At 39.3% G+C, this 18,491-nt stretch overlaps 1 protein-coding gene across 1 annotated transcript; it reads left to right on the top strand.

Moving 5' to 3' along the window:
• Positions 1-3,291: 3,291 nt before the first annotated feature.
• Positions 3,292-17,672, top strand: KLHL31 (kelch like family member 31). Its single transcript, XM_009567781.2, has 3 exons — positions 3,292-3,487; positions 5,821-7,024; positions 8,786-17,672. Exons 2-3 carry the CDS (start codon positions 5,853-5,855, stop codon positions 9,516-9,518), a joined length of 1,905 nt encoding a protein of 634 aa, XP_009566076.2. The 5' UTR covers positions 3,292-3,487; positions 5,821-5,852; the 3' UTR covers positions 9,519-17,672.
• The last annotated feature ends 819 nt before the right edge of the window (positions 17,673-18,491 follow it).

The following is an 18,491-nucleotide window of genomic DNA, read 5'->3' as shown; positions in this document are numbered from 1 at the left end:
TCCAAGCTCAGCAAGTCCCTTCTAAAAAAGCTCTTGGGTTGTTGTGTTCCTTTGGAAGTTAGTGTAGATATAATTAAAATAGATCCGTAGACCACCTTTCACTCTTTAAAGTGGTGTTTAGGGCAAGTGTTAAAAGCGGGGAATACAGTCTGAATTACAGGGAAATTTTAAGTAGGCAGGAGTCTGGTATTTGCATGTGAGGGTTACCACTCTTGCAAAATAGATCTTATTACAGCTTGGCACAGCATATAGCAAATTTATTAGTAGAGAAACCAAAATAGCCAGTAGTGTGATACAGTAGGTACAGCACTCAGGTTGAATATGGCAAAACAAAAAACATGTCTGCAAATCAAATTGTAGACTGCCTCTCCAGTTCCCCTTCTCAACTTTACAGAAATATTTAACTCATCTTCACAGTGTACATAGACATCATCAAACCTACCATAAAATCGGCCATCTGCAACTGGTTACTCTTTATTTTTCTGGCCCTTATAGTATAAAATTACTTATACAAAGTGGCATTTATGCAGAGATTCAGCCCACACCGGCATTATGGCTAAAGTCATCTTTGAGCAGGGACGTTGGGGCCCAGATTCTCATATGAATCAATGGGTTATGCCATTGAAGCTGGGTTTCCTATATGTGGTTTGAAAGCCTCAGTTATTAAATTACTGGGTTTTCTGGAATGAGGAAAATCTCCTTGCTGCACTTCTGCCCAATTATTCTGAAAAGTTATGATTTCATGCCAGTGAAAAAGAAGAAACATTAAAAAACTCAAAAATTTTCCTAGAACAACGAAAATGTTTCTAGTCTAGGCCTAACTTCAGCATTTCTCGTGGTGCCTGTCATAACTCCTGCAGAAGAAAAAATTCCAAGCTTACTTGGTCCTTCAAAACTGCTGGCCAATGCAGATCATTATGAGTTGTTTGCTTGGATAAGAATATCTGAAAATTAAAGAACATTAAATCAAAGATTGATATTAGAGAATGTATCATGATTTACAGCTAATCCTGGTACTGTTCATTTCTTAAAAGACGTTGTTGTATGCAAATTGATGGAAAATAAGAATGACTACTTCCAAGACCAATTAGCATGCTGCATAATGGCCAAATACACTGTTGGTTGTCCTCTGATCTTGAGACCAAGTAACTAAAGGGTTGGTGAGTGTTGCCCTAATGTAAACCAAAGTTTCAGAACTATGGGAGGTGTTTGATTGCATCAGCATTCGTACATTGAGATGTCAAGAAAGCACCACAAGATGATCTTTATATGGCACAGCTCAAAGCAGATGTTTTCTGAAAAGTAGTTTAATAATTTTCAGTGTTTTCCAAAAATTAGTTTTGTATTTTCCGTGGGAATATTTACCCATTGTTGTTTATGTGTTTTTTTCAACACTGAATCATACAAGGATGCTCGAAACACATTCACAGAGGCTTAATAAGACTTAAATTTCTTTTACAATGTGCTAGTAGATTTTTAAGATATGGTATGAAAATCAAAAAGAACTTCTTCTTTTCTGCAGATCATGAAAGTGGATTCATTCTGGAGAAGAAGTGTCCCTGTCATAAGAAAAAAAAAAAAAAGAAAAAAAAATATTCTTTCTCAGAAAAATGCTGACTTTTTAGGACAGCTTAAAATTATAAAAACTGATAAAAGTCTGGGCATAAGCTATTAGAAACGGGAACACTGAATAACTCAGGTTCACTGGTATGTATATGTTTGGGAGTCTTGTTTTAGAAATATGCCTTTACAAAGTCTTAAAACTCATGAAGCGCAGTGGGGAATATATTCTTTGTGTAAAAGCCATTACAGCTGATCCTGTTAAGGCAGAACTTAAAAAAAAAAGTTAAGAATAATTGTCCACATAAGGAACTTTATGATTAGGTTGAACTGATAAATTAAAATGAATTGAGATGCGTTAAGATGATGATACATGACAGCCTACATAGTAAATTTATGTTATACTGTGTTGTATATTTGAGGAACTCAACATGTGAGAAAAAAAATAAATGATATAGTAAAAAGTTCCTAAAACATGTCTTCAACTTAGGCTTTGTCCTTAATTTTTCACAGCCGTGCTTCTCTTTTCCATAAGGAAAGTTGGTTTCCTTGTTGCCATTGATAATGCTTGGCTTTACATCCCTCTCCTTCACTCTCATTTCACAGGTTTGGTGGCCTCTCATTCCCAATTCTGGTTTTTTTTTTCATTTTTATCTTGTAGCTTTTTCATATCTCCACTAGCACAGTGATGCCCTTTCCTCAAAATGACAAGTGGTGTTTCACTGCTGTAGCAGTAATAGCTCATCCAAGCCTGGAGGCAATTGAATAATCTACCAAAGTACAGCCAAGAGAAAAATCTTTCTCTGACTTCCACTTCCTCCAATTTCCTTCCTTTCCCATGCAGTCACTCATATCTCTTTTATGTCTCCTGTGGAATGAAATTCTCCTCAGATAGTGGAGGTTTGGCTTTACATTATTCCTGAGGCTGACTGGCGAGTGGTGGAGGTAAACTATTCTAGTGTACAGTATAACCTACAAGTTAGGATACTTTCCTGTGAGACAGGAGATTGAAGCTCATCTCTCTCTGGAAACGTATCTGGATTGTGAGTCAGTATCCTTGAAATATAAGGCAAGTCTTTACAGAAAGAGTGACTTAACTTCAAGAAGTAGGACACGGCTGTGAAGCCCCATCAGCCAGTGTCCTCCCCCCTCCTCAGTCAAGTACCAAAATCCTAGGAAAAGTGGAACTGAAGTGCCAGTTTTTCACTGGTATTTCCAGGTAGTTATTTTAGATCATAGAATAATACGATCATAGAATGGTCCAATCACCTGCTATGAGACATCTCCTACTAGTTTGGGTTGCTCAAAGCCGCATCCAACCTGGCCTTGAACACATCCAGGCATGAAGCATCCACCACTTCTCTAGGCAACCTGTTCTTGTGTCTCACTACTCCAAATGCGAAACATGAGAGTATGTCCAATGTCATTATATCTAATCTAAAACTCCCTCCCTTCCTAAGCATCCTGGCTTCTCCCCAAGCACCCAACTTTGAGTTTGAGAACCCAGCGGTCCATCCTGCACTTACCTGGGGCAATTAACCTGTTACGGATCTACCATCTTCACCTTGCTGTCCCTTTCCTCCCTTGTACCTGTTCATTTGCAGGGTTTAAGGTTGTCCCCCCCTTTTTCCGGAGGCCAGGCAGCCTGGGGAAGCTGAGCTCCTGAGCATAGGCAGAGAGAGGCACCGAGAGGAGGGGTCATTTTAAAGAGCACCCGAGCGCAGACTCCGGTCTCTTTTCCTCACCGTAACAGCAAAGTGTACACTGGAAACCACAAGCTGGGACCTACCAAGTGGCCTCTGATCTTTCTCTCCCCTTTTTTCTTTTGCCACCTTTCCTCTCTATTTTTTTTCTCATTTTGCCAAGGAAGAGGCATTTTCACTGACAGCTTCTTGGACAGCTCTGGGACACTATTTTTCTGAGGAGGGTAAGGGGGTTTTAACAACTCATTTTGACAGTGGTTAGAAGTAACATTTTAGAAGCGGGGGAAGGTTGTTTGTTTGAATGCATTGTTTAGGGACCTCAAGTGTCCTTTGCCATGAGTCGTTCTTAAGCTAAAATAAATGAGGTAAAGGCAAACTATAGAAAGCTAAACCATCCAGGGTTTTCAAATTTCAGTAACTTGGATTTATTACAGGATTGTTTGATTTGTTTTGCATGTCCTGACATTTATGTGCTTATAGACTAAACTAGCTCATAACATTTATGCTGATGGAAAAGTGTTGGTCAGAAAAAACTGTAGAGAGTGGACATTTTTTAATAGAGAGCTTAAAATGTCCTGTATTTAAGCACTGAGGCAATAAACATCATGGGCTTCATGTATTAAAATTTTTAAGTTATAGGTCTCTAAAAATATTTAGAACCACAAATATGACTATGCCCTTGCCAGCTATAAAGTGTGGCTCTTAATAGGCAAAGCTAGAATTGTGTGGATAAGATACAAAGCCATTCAAAAGTTTTCTTTTGCATTTATTCTTTGCCAACAAATATTCACAACACTTACAATATTGTAGTTTTTCTGCACAAAAGTTAAACAACCAAGTATGCTAAAACACCAGCTATACCTTCAATCGAACCTGTCTTAAAATGGCAAGCTGCTGGGAGGTTGCTATTCTGGGAGGTGACTCTGATAGGTCTCAACAGATGCAGCTCCCGGAATGCAGCCGGCGCGGGGGGAGCCAGGCAGCAGCTGACCCCCATGCTGGCACACTGACATTTTGGGGATCACAGCTCACGTCAGCGCAGGCTGACACTGACACTTTGGGCACACATGGCCTTCTCTCTTGCCTGTTTTGCACATGGTCGTCACCTTGCAGCAGCAGCAAAAAAAATCTCCTGGTGCTCACGGGCAGCAACCATTCCTTTCTATAATTAATTTCTCATTTTGTTATGTACTGTGTGCTTAAGGAAAAAAATAATGTGCTGAGTTTTTAGATTGAAATATTCCTGGAGTTCTTTATTCAATTATCTAAACGAATCCAGTCCTTTGTTTTATCATTAGGTGGCATTTCTTCATGAATGAACACGAAGATGACAAAGAATCATAGAATCATAGAATCATAGATTAGTTAGGGTTGGAAGGGACCTTAAAGATCATCTAGTTCCAACCCTCCTGCCATGGGCAGGGACATCCCACTAGTTGAATTAGCTGTTGTGAATTGTTTTAAGATCAATGGATATATTGAAGATAAATGCTATATTTGAATATATTTGAATAATGGTGTCAGCTATTCTCTTTTAACTGTTATTGAAGGTCACGGCTGTCCTTCAAAGTGTATTTGCACATACGTATGTTTATTTGAAATAGCTCCTTAGAAAATTTCTTAGGGGTTGTCTCACATTGCATTGGACTTTTGGCTCTTCATTTCAGCAAGAGCTGGAACTTACCTAAAGTTGATGTGTGTAAGTACAGCATCTGTTTTAACATAGCTGTATGGGAGTAATTACTACCTTCACACAGAAGAACTTGTTTAAACTACCATGTCCTGCTGGAATTTGCATGATGCTTTTTCAAATAGAAGTTAGACATCTTTGCCTTTCCCTAAATCTCCACAAAATCCTAAAAGTAGCATTCTGAGTTTCAAATCACTGGTAGTGAAAAGCAAGCAGAGTGTGCTATGAGTAGAGGGTATCTGTGAATCTGGCACAGGAAGTCCAATGTCTAGAAAATCAAAACTTACAAAAGAAATGGAAGCAATTTGGAGCATATCTCAAATCTAAAATCAACATGACATCATACTAAAATTCACTTTCTTTTTTTAAGAATTTCTCCTGCTCTTAATATCTTCTGCTCACAGTCCGAGCTCACCTGTAAGTCTGTACTGGCCCTGGACTAAGTGGTGTTGGAGCCCCGTAACCTTCCTGTGCTTCAGAGTAATGAATTCAGATCTAGAGCCAAGCTGATTTAAATGTATATTTATAGAATTTTACACTCCAGAAAATTAATTGATTTTTTAGGAATATAGTTTAGCTCTTTGAATGTGGTGACAATGGGGGAATGTTATTTTTATGATCTTGCTGCTGTAAAAAAGGAATTACTTCTAAGTGTATTCTTCACAATTCCAGTATACATTGCCATTAATAAGCACTTACACTACAGCTTAGGACAGCATAATAGTTCTTAGGAAGATAGATTATCCTGTCTATTTTGGTTTTGTGGCATTTATATGTATTGACAAATGTTAGATTTGTTGCATAATCACTCTGCTATTAAATTTCACAACTTCAGTGTAGCTCTAAATGTTTTAATTCTATTTTTAGCAAGCTCTTGGCTGTAATATTTCATTGCAGTCATGGCCCCTAAGAAGAAGAATGTGAAGAAGAACAAAACAGATATCAATGAAATGACTATCATAGTGGAAGATGGCCCCCTCAGCAAACTAAATGGCTTGAATGGACTCTTGGATGGAGGAAATGGTTTCAGCTGCATCTCATCTGAAGTTTCTGACCCACTATACAGCCCAAATCTCTTGGAAGGTCTAAGCAGAATGAGACAAGAAAATTTTCTTTGTGATTTGACTATCAGTACCAAAACTAAATCCTTCAGTGTTCATAAAGTGGTGATGGCTTCAAGCAGTGACTACTTTCACAACATCCTAAAGAAAGATCCCTCCATTCAAAGAGTAGACCTCAATGATGTATCCCCACTGGGTCTGGCTACTGTTATCACCTATGCTTACACAGGAAAACTAACTCTCTCACTTTACACAATAGGTAGTATTATTTCCACAGCAATTTATCTACAGATTCATACCCTTGTAAAGATGTGCTGTGATTTTCTAATCCAAGAAATCAGTGTTGAGAATTGCATGTACATTGCTAATATCGCTGAAACATACGGACTAAAAACAACCAAGGAAGCAGCGCATAAATTTATTAGAGACAACTTCATTGAATTTTCAGAAACGGATCAGTTCTTAAAACTTACTTTTGATCAGATTAATGAACTTCTTGCAGATGATGAGTTGCAGTTGCCTTCTGAAATTGTTGCATTCCAGATTGCAATTAAATGGCTGGAATTTGACCAAAAAAGAGTAAAGTTTGCTGCCGATCTCTTAGGTAACATCCGTTTTGGCACCATCTCAGCTCAAGACCTCGTCAATTATGTTCAAACTGTGCCGAGAATGATGCAAGATGCAGACTGCCATAAGCTCCTAGTGGATGCCATGAACTATCATTTGCTTCCCTACCACCAGAATACTTTGCAGTCCAGAAGAACGAGGATCCGTGGAGGATTCAGAGTCTTAGTTACTGTTGGGGGACGCCCTGCTCTAACAGAAAAGTCTCTTAGCAGAGACATCTTATACAGAGATCCTGAAAATGGATGGAAGAAGCTGAGTGAAATGCCTGCTAAAAGTTTTAATCAGTGTGTAACAGTGATGGATGGATTTCTCTATGTGGCCGGTGGAGAAGACCAGAACGATGCCAGGAACCAAGCCAAGCATGCAGTCAGTAATTTCTGCAGGTACCTGGTTATTTATTTAAAAGGGATAGAGTGATCATTTCCACACGATGCAGGTAGATAGACCAAACTGGTTTGTGACGTGCAGCATGAACTGCTCAGATAAATAGAAAGGGAGTGGGGTGGGGAAGGTATGGATGCTATTCTATATTAAAGTTTGAATGAACAGAAATATGCAACTGAAGTCATGCAAAAGCTTCACCGTGGTTACACATGCACAATGAGAAGTGAGGGAGACAAGAAAAAGGAAGAGTGGAGGAGATAAATAGGAACATAAATAGGAAGTTCTGGGGTGTTCTAAGGTACCATTAAAATACACCAAAGCAGACAAAGTAAGACTTTTTAAATTTCAAGAGCTTCTGAACCTCACAGAAAGTTCTGCAAAACACCTTTTAGATATTATACTCTTGATTTTCTATGCACCATCCACCATGTTTTCAGCAGCTTTTATACTGCATTTCATATCCTTTAGCTTTTTTATTTATTGAGATTTTAGAAACTATGTCAACATCTCTTGAAATCTAGATTTCACTTCTACAAGGTACTCCAAATCATACCTCACTTCTGAAATATTACAGTTCTTATCTATAGGCATCCAAGGACTGCTCTGGTGATAGCAAGGTCAGAAGAATGCGTCGGCTAATGGATGGTACTAGTTGTTAAATAGTTCAGCCTAAAAGCTGATGACATGCAATAGGTGGAAGTTAAGGCTAGAGGTGAGATGATTCAGCTTTTTCTGAAAGACTGTGGATGTGCAATGGCAGTACACAGCCACAATCCTACCAGCGCTTCCTTTCTTACTCCCAGAAGGAATGTTCAGATAATTTCTCCTGAAGACATCACCCAACCTACAAAGTTAATGAATAAGGCACCTGCTCTAGATAATTTTTATTGTGTAATCACTTTGTCAGAAAAATGTATCGCATACAGGAGATTACGCTGATCTTCTGCTTTTAAGCTGTGCCTAATAAGGAGTTTTGTGCTTGGTGCACACCTTGGTGGTGGGAAGGAGGTGGGGGAATCTTCATAGTCCATGGCTGAATGAGTTCCGCTCCCTGTTCTACCGTTAATATCAGGCATGTCACATCGCATCAGTATGTCTGTGGACTGGCTTTCAGAGCTGCAGCTGACAATGCAGTATGACAGCTAACAATGATTATTTACTTTCCCATAGTCTTTATCTCGTGTGATTCTCTGGCCACCTCAGCATGCAATAGGGGAAAAGTACTAATATACCTCACTGAACTCCTTCAGGAGTCATGATTTGCTGTTTCCTACTTCAAAAATTGTGCATTTAAGTGTAAAGGGCAGAGAATGTTATGGTATGGTGCTAGGAAGGAAAGTTGTTAATAATTCTTACTCCATATGAGTGGCAGGGAAAGAATACCTACCATTTAGAAAGCACTAGAAAGATGGAAGTATGAATCACCACCTAACATTTTTTAGAACTCTCTTGAGTAAATTTTGACATCTTTGCAAAATTTTTTTTTTTGTAAATTGCAAAAAAACCTTCTAAAATTTCTATTATGTGCGTAAAGCATCTCTTTCCAATATCCTGATGAGGTTATTCTACAAAATCAAATTACAGAACAGATTTACTTTATTGAAATAATACCAGGCTTGAATGATACGAACAATTTTTTTTCTCCAATCGAGAACTACATTTATTTGGAAATACTGCAGCAATAGTGGGACAGAGACAGGACTGTAGAAATTAGCAGAGCGGTATGTGAGACAGTTACCCTCTTTTTTTAATACTTTCAGATACGACCCTCGTTTCAACACCTGGATTCACCTGGCAAACATGAATCAGCGGCGCACCCACTTTAGCCTGAATGTGTTCAATGGCCTCCTTTTTGCAGTGGGTGGTCGCAACTCCGAGGGGTGCCTCTCCTCGATTGAATGCTATGTACCTGCAACTAATCACTGGCAGATGAAGGCGCCCTTGGAGGTGCCCAGGTGCTGCCACGCCAGTGCGGTGGTGGATGGTCAGATCTTGGTTACAGGAGGTTACATTAATAACGCCTACTCTCGCTCCGTGTGCATGTATGACCCCAGCAAAGATAGCTGGCAGGATAAATCCAGCCTCAGCACCCCAAGAGGGTGGCACTGTGCGGTGTCCCTTCTGGAAAGGGTGTACGTCATGGGTGGGTCTCAGCTGGGGGGGCGAGCCGAAAGGGTTGACGTTCTCCCCGTGGAGTGTTACAGTCCTTACACGGGGCAGTGGAGTTACGTGGCGCCACTTCAAACCGGAGTTAGTACGGCTGGTGCCTCCACACTTAACGGGAAAATCTACTTAGTGGGTGGCTGGAATGAGATAGAGAAAAAGTATAAGAAGTGCATTCAGTGCTATAACCCAGATCTCAATGAATGGACAGAGGAAGATGAGCTGCCTGAGGCCACTGTGGGCATATCCTGTTGTACAATATCCATGCCCAACACCAAGACAAGGGAGTCCAGGGCCAGCTCAGTCTCCTCTGTTCCAGTCAGTATTTAAATACGGGTCTAACTAGCAATAAGTAGAAATGTTTACCAGCACTGCGGTATAATTAACCCTTTAAGTAGCATTTCTCTGCTTCTATGGAAAAAAAATTATTGGCTTTGCAACAGTTTAAACAGTGCAAATTGGCCAGTTTTCATGACCCTTAATACAGGTGGTGTGAAACAACATATTAGGGAAAAGATAAATTTTCTTAGCAGGAAGAGAGATTTAACTCATAACTGCAGAATTTCCTTCTCTTCCTGACTTTGCCACTGACTTACAGTACTATCTGTGGCAAATAATTTGATTTTTTTGTGCCTTGGTTTCCCTACCTGTAAAATAGAGATAAACTTGCTTCAGAAGATTGTTGTGAGGTTTCTTTAATATTGTGTTTTAAATGCTTTCAGAACCCAAACCAAAAGTCAGATATTGCTAATCATAGATTTCAAAGTACATCAGAAATATGCCATGTCATCATAAAAGTGATTGGTTTTGTTCTTTTCCAAACATTTTCTATTTTGACAAACAGAAGGGGGGAAAAAAAAAAACCAAAAATCCCCCAAAATATAGCCTGTAGCATGTGCATACTTTCCTTGTATTCACAGAAAATTTCTCAAGACATTTTCTCCTTCAGAAGTTTGAAAAAAAAAGCCGTATCTTCTCTCACAAAACACTGTAATTCTCATATTTAATGTTGTGATATGGCTTTCAAGACCTGAATCCACAAAGTACCTTAGCTCCTGTGGATGTTATGGGCCAGATGCAAGGTCTACCTTGGATGTCAGATTTCCATGCTGACCTCCATGTGTACACCAAGGAACAGACCGCCACTCCATCCTCCTCTTCACCCTTGGAGATTCTCGTGTCACTCCAGGTGGAAGGCATGAAGGGCAGTCAGTATGTCTCCTCCTGTTCCTACTCTTCCTGTCTGTTTAGGAATGTATGCCCAGGTTATCTTCTTGTTCAATAAGGTCCTTGGCCATGCAAGGAGCGAGGAGTTGCCACAGCAGGGCCAAAATCTGGAAGCTGAGTTCATGTCAGGAGAATGCCAATGTCTAATGGTGTTTGAGAGTGAAGATGCACAGAGCGTCTCTCGTTTTCAGCATTATTCTGACAAATTCCCAGTTGAGTGAGGAACGAAGATTGAATAAAAACCGCTGGATCTGCCTATAAGAGTAGGGAACTGTGGAACATAGTGAATCATGGGAAAACTGAGTGAAATAGAAAAGACTTTCCTTAGTAGTACCGAAGAGATACCTTAACATCTTTCTTACTAGGTATAGGCACAGCATCACCCAAAGTAACATTTTCCTGAGTATACAATTAAGTATCTCCTTTTGAAGCCTTCATTACAGCCCTGTTTATGGAGCTTCTATTGATATTTTTCCACAGGCTGGAAATGTGCCTGTTTCAGTCTGTGAAGTTTTCCCATTGAGTAAAGTGAAGTCATGCTCAACTTAGACTACCTTCCAAGAACTTTTCTTCCTAATTTCAGCATGCAGTGGGGGAGTTAAGCATGAAACCTAATCCTATTCCCTTAGGCAAAGAGATATGCAACCTATAATGTCCCCTGAGAATTTCATACCAGAGGGCTGCTGTCAGCACAAAATATCTACATCTTTCTGTTGGGAAGCAATGCAAAGAAATAAAATGATGTAATGTAACCAAAAGAGTAGAAGTTCACTCACCTTAACCAATTCATGGAGGCATTCATGTGCATTTCCCTCAGATTATTACCGACACCTCTTGGCCCCAGTGCCAATGAGAAGGCATGCTTTTAGCAATATTTACATGGCATCTAGATTTTTATCTTATTTTCAAAAGGGGAATACTACAAAATTATCTGTAAGTGCAAATATTCTTGAGGCACGCATTTTCAGGATTTATGCTCTGCTCTTTGTAGCTTTGTTGCATCTACACATTGAACATCAGCATGAGCATGACACAGTGTTAGAGAGGAAGTAATTCACTTTGTTGGTTGGGATTAAATTCCACGGTACTCAGTCCTGTTTTCCAGTTCTATGTTACAGAGTTCATGTCTGCATCCTGACTACACAATTTTAAATCTCAAATTCTATTTCTGAGTGCTGCACGTTATTAAAATATACTCCGTTGCAATGACTTTTGGCCAAAGTAGTACTGTCATGTAGGATTGATTAATTTAATTAGCATACAGTTATCCTTTTTCCTGTTTAATTCATATAAGGATAATTCTAATCCACAGTCACAGGACAAAATATGGAATAGTCTAACAGAGTAAGATTGCTTTTGTTTTAAATACAAAAATGCTTTTCTTGCCCATTCCAGCCCCCAAAAGCATTCTCATGGATGACAGCATAATTTCTCTTCTCCGAAAGTCATGATCATGTTATTCATATGAAACTATTTTAAAAACTCTGAAAAATCTATCTGCTCCAATATTTTTGTTTTAAATTTTTAATACTGTTAGATGAAGTTGATTATCCATCACCAGTCCAATGAAGACACATGCATATATGTGATTATGGCTGTATGCGTGCTCTAGTTATTTAGTATTTCCAAGGTACCCATGATGTGATGCTTAGGAACTGAAGAAGGAATAATTTTGGCCCCAGACAAACACTGAATAAAATTCTATCAAATGCAAGCACCTCTCTTCTCCTGTTGGAACCAAGTTCCAGAATGCTATGAGTAGTCAGATGTTGCAGCACACTTTCCTCTTTGTGAGCCAACGCTTCCTATATATCAACAACCATCTTCTGTTTTCAAGTAGAAAAGTATTTATGAATGATGGGCTAAGTGCAATGAATCTACTCTCTTACTACTTAAAGGGTTAAAAACTTTGGGGGCCAAATCCTTTTCATCTTACTCACAAAAAAATGTTCCACTGGAATGACTGAATAAGATGTACAGGATTTCGAACTCTTGGCCAAATTCTGGCAGAACCGTGGACATAGATGCCTGCTAGAACTGTCACACCCAGAAGGAAGACTGCTTCTCAGTCTCCACTGCCTTTGGCCATGACAAGTCCCTAAAGATGTGTCCTATGACAGGATCCAGGCACCACTGTCCATGTGGTCCTTCCGTAGCACAAAGTAGGTACCTACTTCAGGCCAAAAATTTTTGGTAGATTAACATACAGTATTGTTATCAGTATAGCACTCCAGTGTGGGTTTATATTATCTTCTCTAAACATCTGTTTAGGCTTCAACTGCATATTGAGCCGGGATTTGGCCTGTAATATGTGACGATATCAGCTGGACTTAATATTATTTTAATCATACCAATGTACTGAGCTATTTGTGACATTTTTATGTACAATCTTGTTTTGTTAGAACTGTGAAAAATGATTTGTATGTTGTGATTTTGGGGACAGTGTCCAGTATGGTATTTTCCCAGATGTTTAATAACAACATCTCAGTTGAACTTGAAATATTGTATATCCCCAAAAGAAATTTTAAAATACAGTGTAGGAATTACTGTGTATGGTAATATAAAGTAGAGCAGGGGGCTTCTACCTGTATGAGATGCAGATTGTTAAAACACTACAGGGATCATCTTTGATGCTATACTAATAGTGAAAAAATAAACCAATATATGCTGTTATATTCAAAATTCCTTATGCCCATGCATTTTATAGCCAACAACATCTGTGCTTCCAAGGAATTCAAGTCTGAAAATAAGGTTTTTTCGGTCTGTGAGTGAAACAGTTTGATAATGTTTTGTTTTCTTGTTTATTCATGCTTGTGTAGGTGCATGGGAGAGTGTGTTACAAGGTTGTGAGTGAGGATCTTACTGTTGGAAAGTTATGCTGAAAGGAAGATTTCGTGCTTAGTTCTTAATCAAGATGAGATTGTAATCGTTTCATCTCTTCCAAAAGTTAACCCACAAGATAATCTGTGGTTCAGTCAAGAGTTCAGTAAGCTCAAGTGCCAACTTGTAGCTGGTCAAAGAGGGAAGCAGAAAAAAATAGCATCAACCAAAGCTATGAGGTGCTGAAAAGTGTTTTGTTTTGTGTTGAGATTTTAAAATGGCAATTCTTGCAGGAAAAAGTACGTGATGAATGAAATGATGGAATAAGACCATGCTTTATATTATCTTGAAACATAGATTAGCTGATCCTGCAGTTTTAACTCCTCCCAAACCCATGCTGGCTTTAGGGGGAGTTTTTCACTGGTGACAGAGCTGGGTTTGGTAATTCTAGTCGCAAACCCAATGGTCAAACAAACAGTTGTATGAGCATGCATACATTCTTAAATTCAGTGAGACTTCTCCTATGCGCACTTATTCTAATGGGCTTATGTTTGGAAAATTAACACACAAGAACTAAATCCATAGCTGGACAAGTATCAATGTCCAATGAAAGCCAACCTGGAGGTACTATCCTAATCCTCCACATCACCGTTCAATTACCCACTTACCATGCAGGCACGTGACTAGATTTCCCCATAAGGATTATTTCCTTTGGGATTGCTGCTCAATGAAATCATCTGTATGCTCCAAAGATTTTTGTGCAACTCGCAGGACGGGAGATACAAGCAGCTCCAGTCAGTGGAAAGGGGAAGATGGAGCCCCTTTGCACAGTCAGTAGACTAAGATTTTGATCTCGTTTCCCAACAATGTTTGAGAAATACTTGCTGGAAGGAAGTACCTGCTTCAACACACACCTTTCCGTATGCAGCTTTTCTTCTTGTTACCTAACCGAGGTGGCCCATCCTTTCTTATGAAAAGCAAGATTCAATTTCCAATAGCCTGTAACTTGAATTCTCAGCTGAATTGAATTTTCAATCCATTTTATCAAAGTTTACCCAGGCTGGGAGATCTTTTTTGAACTCTGAATCCACTTACTTGGAGAAGGCAGTTGAAACCAATAGTCCTACTATAGTCTCCTGATCATTTTCAAATGAATCTTCTCATCTTTTTGTTAAAGACCTACTTTGTATAAGTAATCAAAAACATTGTAGTGCACAGATTCAGATTTGTGTTCTGACTCCTCCAGGCAAGAGGAGGATCTCTTTTCCCTATTATTTTCTGTTTTCTGGTCCATCACTCAAAGACTCATGAGGCACCAAAGAAGATGCAGAGATGCAAATAGCACATAAAAGCTCATCTGTGAATCTAATTTAAAAAATCCCATCACTAGTAGCCACAACAAAGCAAAGGACACTGCAATGACTTTTGTGGGAAAAAGGGGTGAAAAATGAGCCACCGGTGCTCATTTGCAAGTGTGGCACTGCTCAGACCTCTGTTCCCAGAAAGAATAAAGGAAACTACATGCAATTCTATATAGCTTTTGTGACATTCAGTTAATATCAGATGAGTTTTGCCATGCAAAAGGCTCATATGAGTTCATTGTCATCTCAATGCAAACTAAATTTTCAATAAAAATAAAACTTATGAGGAATACATAGTCGATTTCTGGTGGTAAGAATGGGAACACATGCATTTCAATACCCCAAACGTTACGCTGGTTGCTGCCTTGGCAGTTTTGTTACCAACAAGAGAAGTTAAAAATCTTACTTATTTGTGTAAAGCATTTCCTTGGCTTATGAGGGTTAGACATACTGCTTAGACAAATAGGTTTTCTAATTATACACTTTAAGGATGGACTGTGATAACACAAGGGAACATATTTCAAAAGAAAAAAAATCTGTAAGTGTAATGTGAGAATGTTACTACTTAAAAATTAAAATTTGTGGTGCAGCAGTTGTCATTAAGAGGAATAACAGCATGTTGGGGTTTTTTCGTTGTATGCTTTAAATAAAACTGTCGACACACACTGCAAACAATTTATTCTTGTTGTAAAATCAGTTGGAGACTGCGAGACTGTCTTTCTGATGAATGCCTGGTTGCAGCTGAAATATGCTTTGTTTTCTGAGCCCTGTGCTGATCCTTGCTTTCATATCAACTAACTGGAATGTTTGTTACACCCGGGCTGTCAAACCACCTTCACAATAAGCTACACAGTGTGACACTGGAGCCGTTTTTGTCTTTTGCCTTTTATTACAAGGACAACAACTTGGCTTGTAATAATGAATTTCACAGTTACTTGTCCTAGCCAAAATGCCTAACAAAAATGGTGATCGATCCAATGTCTGATTAGCACTTCAACGTGTTTCATTTGGATTGCTGTGAGTAACAAAAAGCATTTCTCATGTTTTGACACCAAAGGTTTTGGATTAAAGCATGATGAGACATTCAGCAGAAGTCGTGACCTGAAGGGATACCCATCCTGCAGTTGTGCAGAGGTAGCAACCATGGGTTCCGTTTTCCTAGTAAAGAAAACTTATCAACAACATAACAGCAGCTATACTTGCGATAGATTACTTATATAAACTTATATAATATTGATATGAAACAAATTACATTTCAGAAGGAGCCAGAGGAAAAGGGAGGAACAACCAGTCCTGGGGGGACACTCAGCCATCCCAAAAGAGGGGAGGACAGATCTAAATAATAAGATAACAGAGCGAGTCTCCCTTCAAAGTGGATCCACATCACAGTCTGGAATCACCTGGGCATCCCCACCAAGAGTCCAAGAGCTCTTGGAAGGTTTACGTGGGATTCATCTGGGAAGTTCTCAGAGAGAGAGGCTCTATTTTGGATAAAATTTAATTCATTTTTATAACAGAGACATAACAGAGAGTAGGTGTAGGACAACCTACTTTAAGCAACCAACAGATGCTGGTAACTTCTGTTTTTCACCTCTAACAGCCAGCAGATGATGCTGTTTTGTGTTATTTCAGAGCAATCTTATTTTTCCAGGCTGTTCCCCGCCTTCTCAGATGATAAACTGCCGTTACAGTCCCTTGGTTTTGTACGTCAGGATGCCTCTGGTTTCTAGGTCCCTTGATGCGCTTTTCAAGGATACTTGTGGCTCCCAGGCTCAGTCCCAGGCTCGCACTCCCAGGCTGGCAAACCTTTCTCTGTCCATATTTTTCAGCGGACAATTTCTTCTGTTCAGTAACTTGCCCCTTTTAACCAGGCTGCCTTTACGGCTGCTCACAGCCGGGTGAGCCAAGGCAGCCAGCTGAGCCTGCTGGCCATCAGCCGGGACCCAAACACATCTAGAGCAGCATTTGGGCTCCTGAAAATCTGCAATATATGCCTGTGGGTGTGCTCACCTATGCCTCAAGTCTGGAGGTCATGAGTCTGTTGTCTTTCCTCCTCAACCCTTCTGTGATTCGGTGACAGCATGCAGAAAGTGGTGAAAACACTTCTTGGGGGACAAATGTATCTCTCGAGACTGCAGCTTATACTTCACCTGGTTAGAGGTGGAACTCGGAAAGCAAAAGATTGAGGGAGCGTAGGTGCAGAACTGCCCAGTAAGTGTGAATTGGGGTATATCGGTAGATCATTTCTCAAAAATCCTCAGACTCTGGACTTGAATCTTGATTGTCTCAAGTGTGTCCTTTCGTGCGAATAATGCCATTGCCAAAAAAAAAAGAACACTGTTGCTTTGCTTGGTATATAGAGATTCCTTTGTGTGGAGGCATAAGCTGTAGAAAGAGCTGTGTTATTCACTTGCTTTAACCAAAGCTTTACTGGCTATAAAAAACCAGCCAAGATTACAGCAATATGAGAGGGACTGCGACTGCTCTTGCGCAGAAAGGGAAGCCCTTGGTCTCCTGTCTGGGCTAAGTAGCACACAAGTCCTGACTCCGCACAGGGAGCAAGGCTGATGTGACATTGCTATGTCCTTGCCACAAAAAGGCTAAACAATATGGTACCGGCATAAGTTGGTTTTAGATGACTTCTTCCTGAAGCCAGAGAGGGGAACAGGGAAGAAAGGCTCCATTTCCACCCAAATCTTTTACAGCAACACAACTATCTATGATCTGTTATCGAGAGCAGACAGTAAATTGATCATCCAGGGCTTATCCGTAAAGAAAAAGATAGAAACTAACAGAGTACCACAATAATTTAGGATGTGTCTCTGAACTGGCAGGTCATTCATATTCTGGTTATAGTCTTTAAGCAGTACAGGTAGTAGGAGTGGAAAGAATAATGTTAAGTAATGTCAAAATTAAGAATATGAAAGTAAAGAAAAATGTATATTATTACCAGGAGCTAAAGTTGAGCAGATCAAAATTCAGGCATGATTCTGAGGGAGCAAAATACAGGAGTCAAGCCATGAATCTGTCTAGTAAAACCTGCTAAAAAATGGAGAACTCACAGCTAGACATGATAAAAAAAAAAAAAAAGATTTTAAGCAAGTCTTGGGAAATGTGTTATCTCCCAATATCACCAAAATAAAAAAAAACCACCATGGATTAAAGTAGAAAATAGTTTGGTCTTTTCTTTCTTATATTTGCTTTGTTACTCAAGAGTCAGAGATAACTTATTTATCTATATTCCAGATACAATTCAGAGCTTACTATGTCATTATTTTACTTCAAAAGCTGTTCAATAAAGTCAGTGAAATCTGGTTTTCCTTAAATTTTACAGTTTAGCTGCAGCTCTTGCATAGATTTATGGTGTCCATTATACCAGTATGCAGAGGGCTATGAATTGGTGTATTTCTTCTTTCTGTGAAATGCATATAAGGTAAATATCACCCAAGCCTATGGCAATGCCTTCTTTTTGCATTCCTTAAGCAAAGGATTAAGCCGAATCCCCACATAGTGACGCAAGAAGAGCCATTAAGTTCAGTAGGGTCAGAATTTTGCTGAAGTTAATTGGAAACAGTCAAATAGAACAGACCACTTTTATTTTGTTTTATTTATGTATGGGATTATTCTGAGCCAAACAGTGAATTTGCTGAGGTTCCTTATCTAAACTAAAAGAGAAAAACTCAGAATAAAAGTCTTGTAGTCCTTAACTCATGTTCGACATGACTTAAACTTTCTATCTCTCATTCAATGTTCATCAATGCTGTCTTTTAACTACACTGCAAAAGGTCATATGAGGAACATCTCTGATAAGGCAGCACTCAAATAGCTACTCAGATAAGCACGAATGCTGTGTTGCTCTCCTGAAAGTGGGGCTTTTCTCAGCCTAGGGTCATGT

This window comes from Cuculus canorus, chromosome 3, assembly GCF_017976375.1.
Source record: "Cuculus canorus isolate bCucCan1 chromosome 3, bCucCan1.pri, whole genome shotgun sequence".
In the NCBI taxonomy this organism is placed as follows: Eukaryota; Metazoa; Chordata; class Aves; order Cuculiformes; family Cuculidae; genus Cuculus; species Cuculus canorus.
The sequence above is the reverse complement of the archived record's forward strand: the minus strand, read 5'-3'. Positions and strand labels throughout refer to the sequence as shown.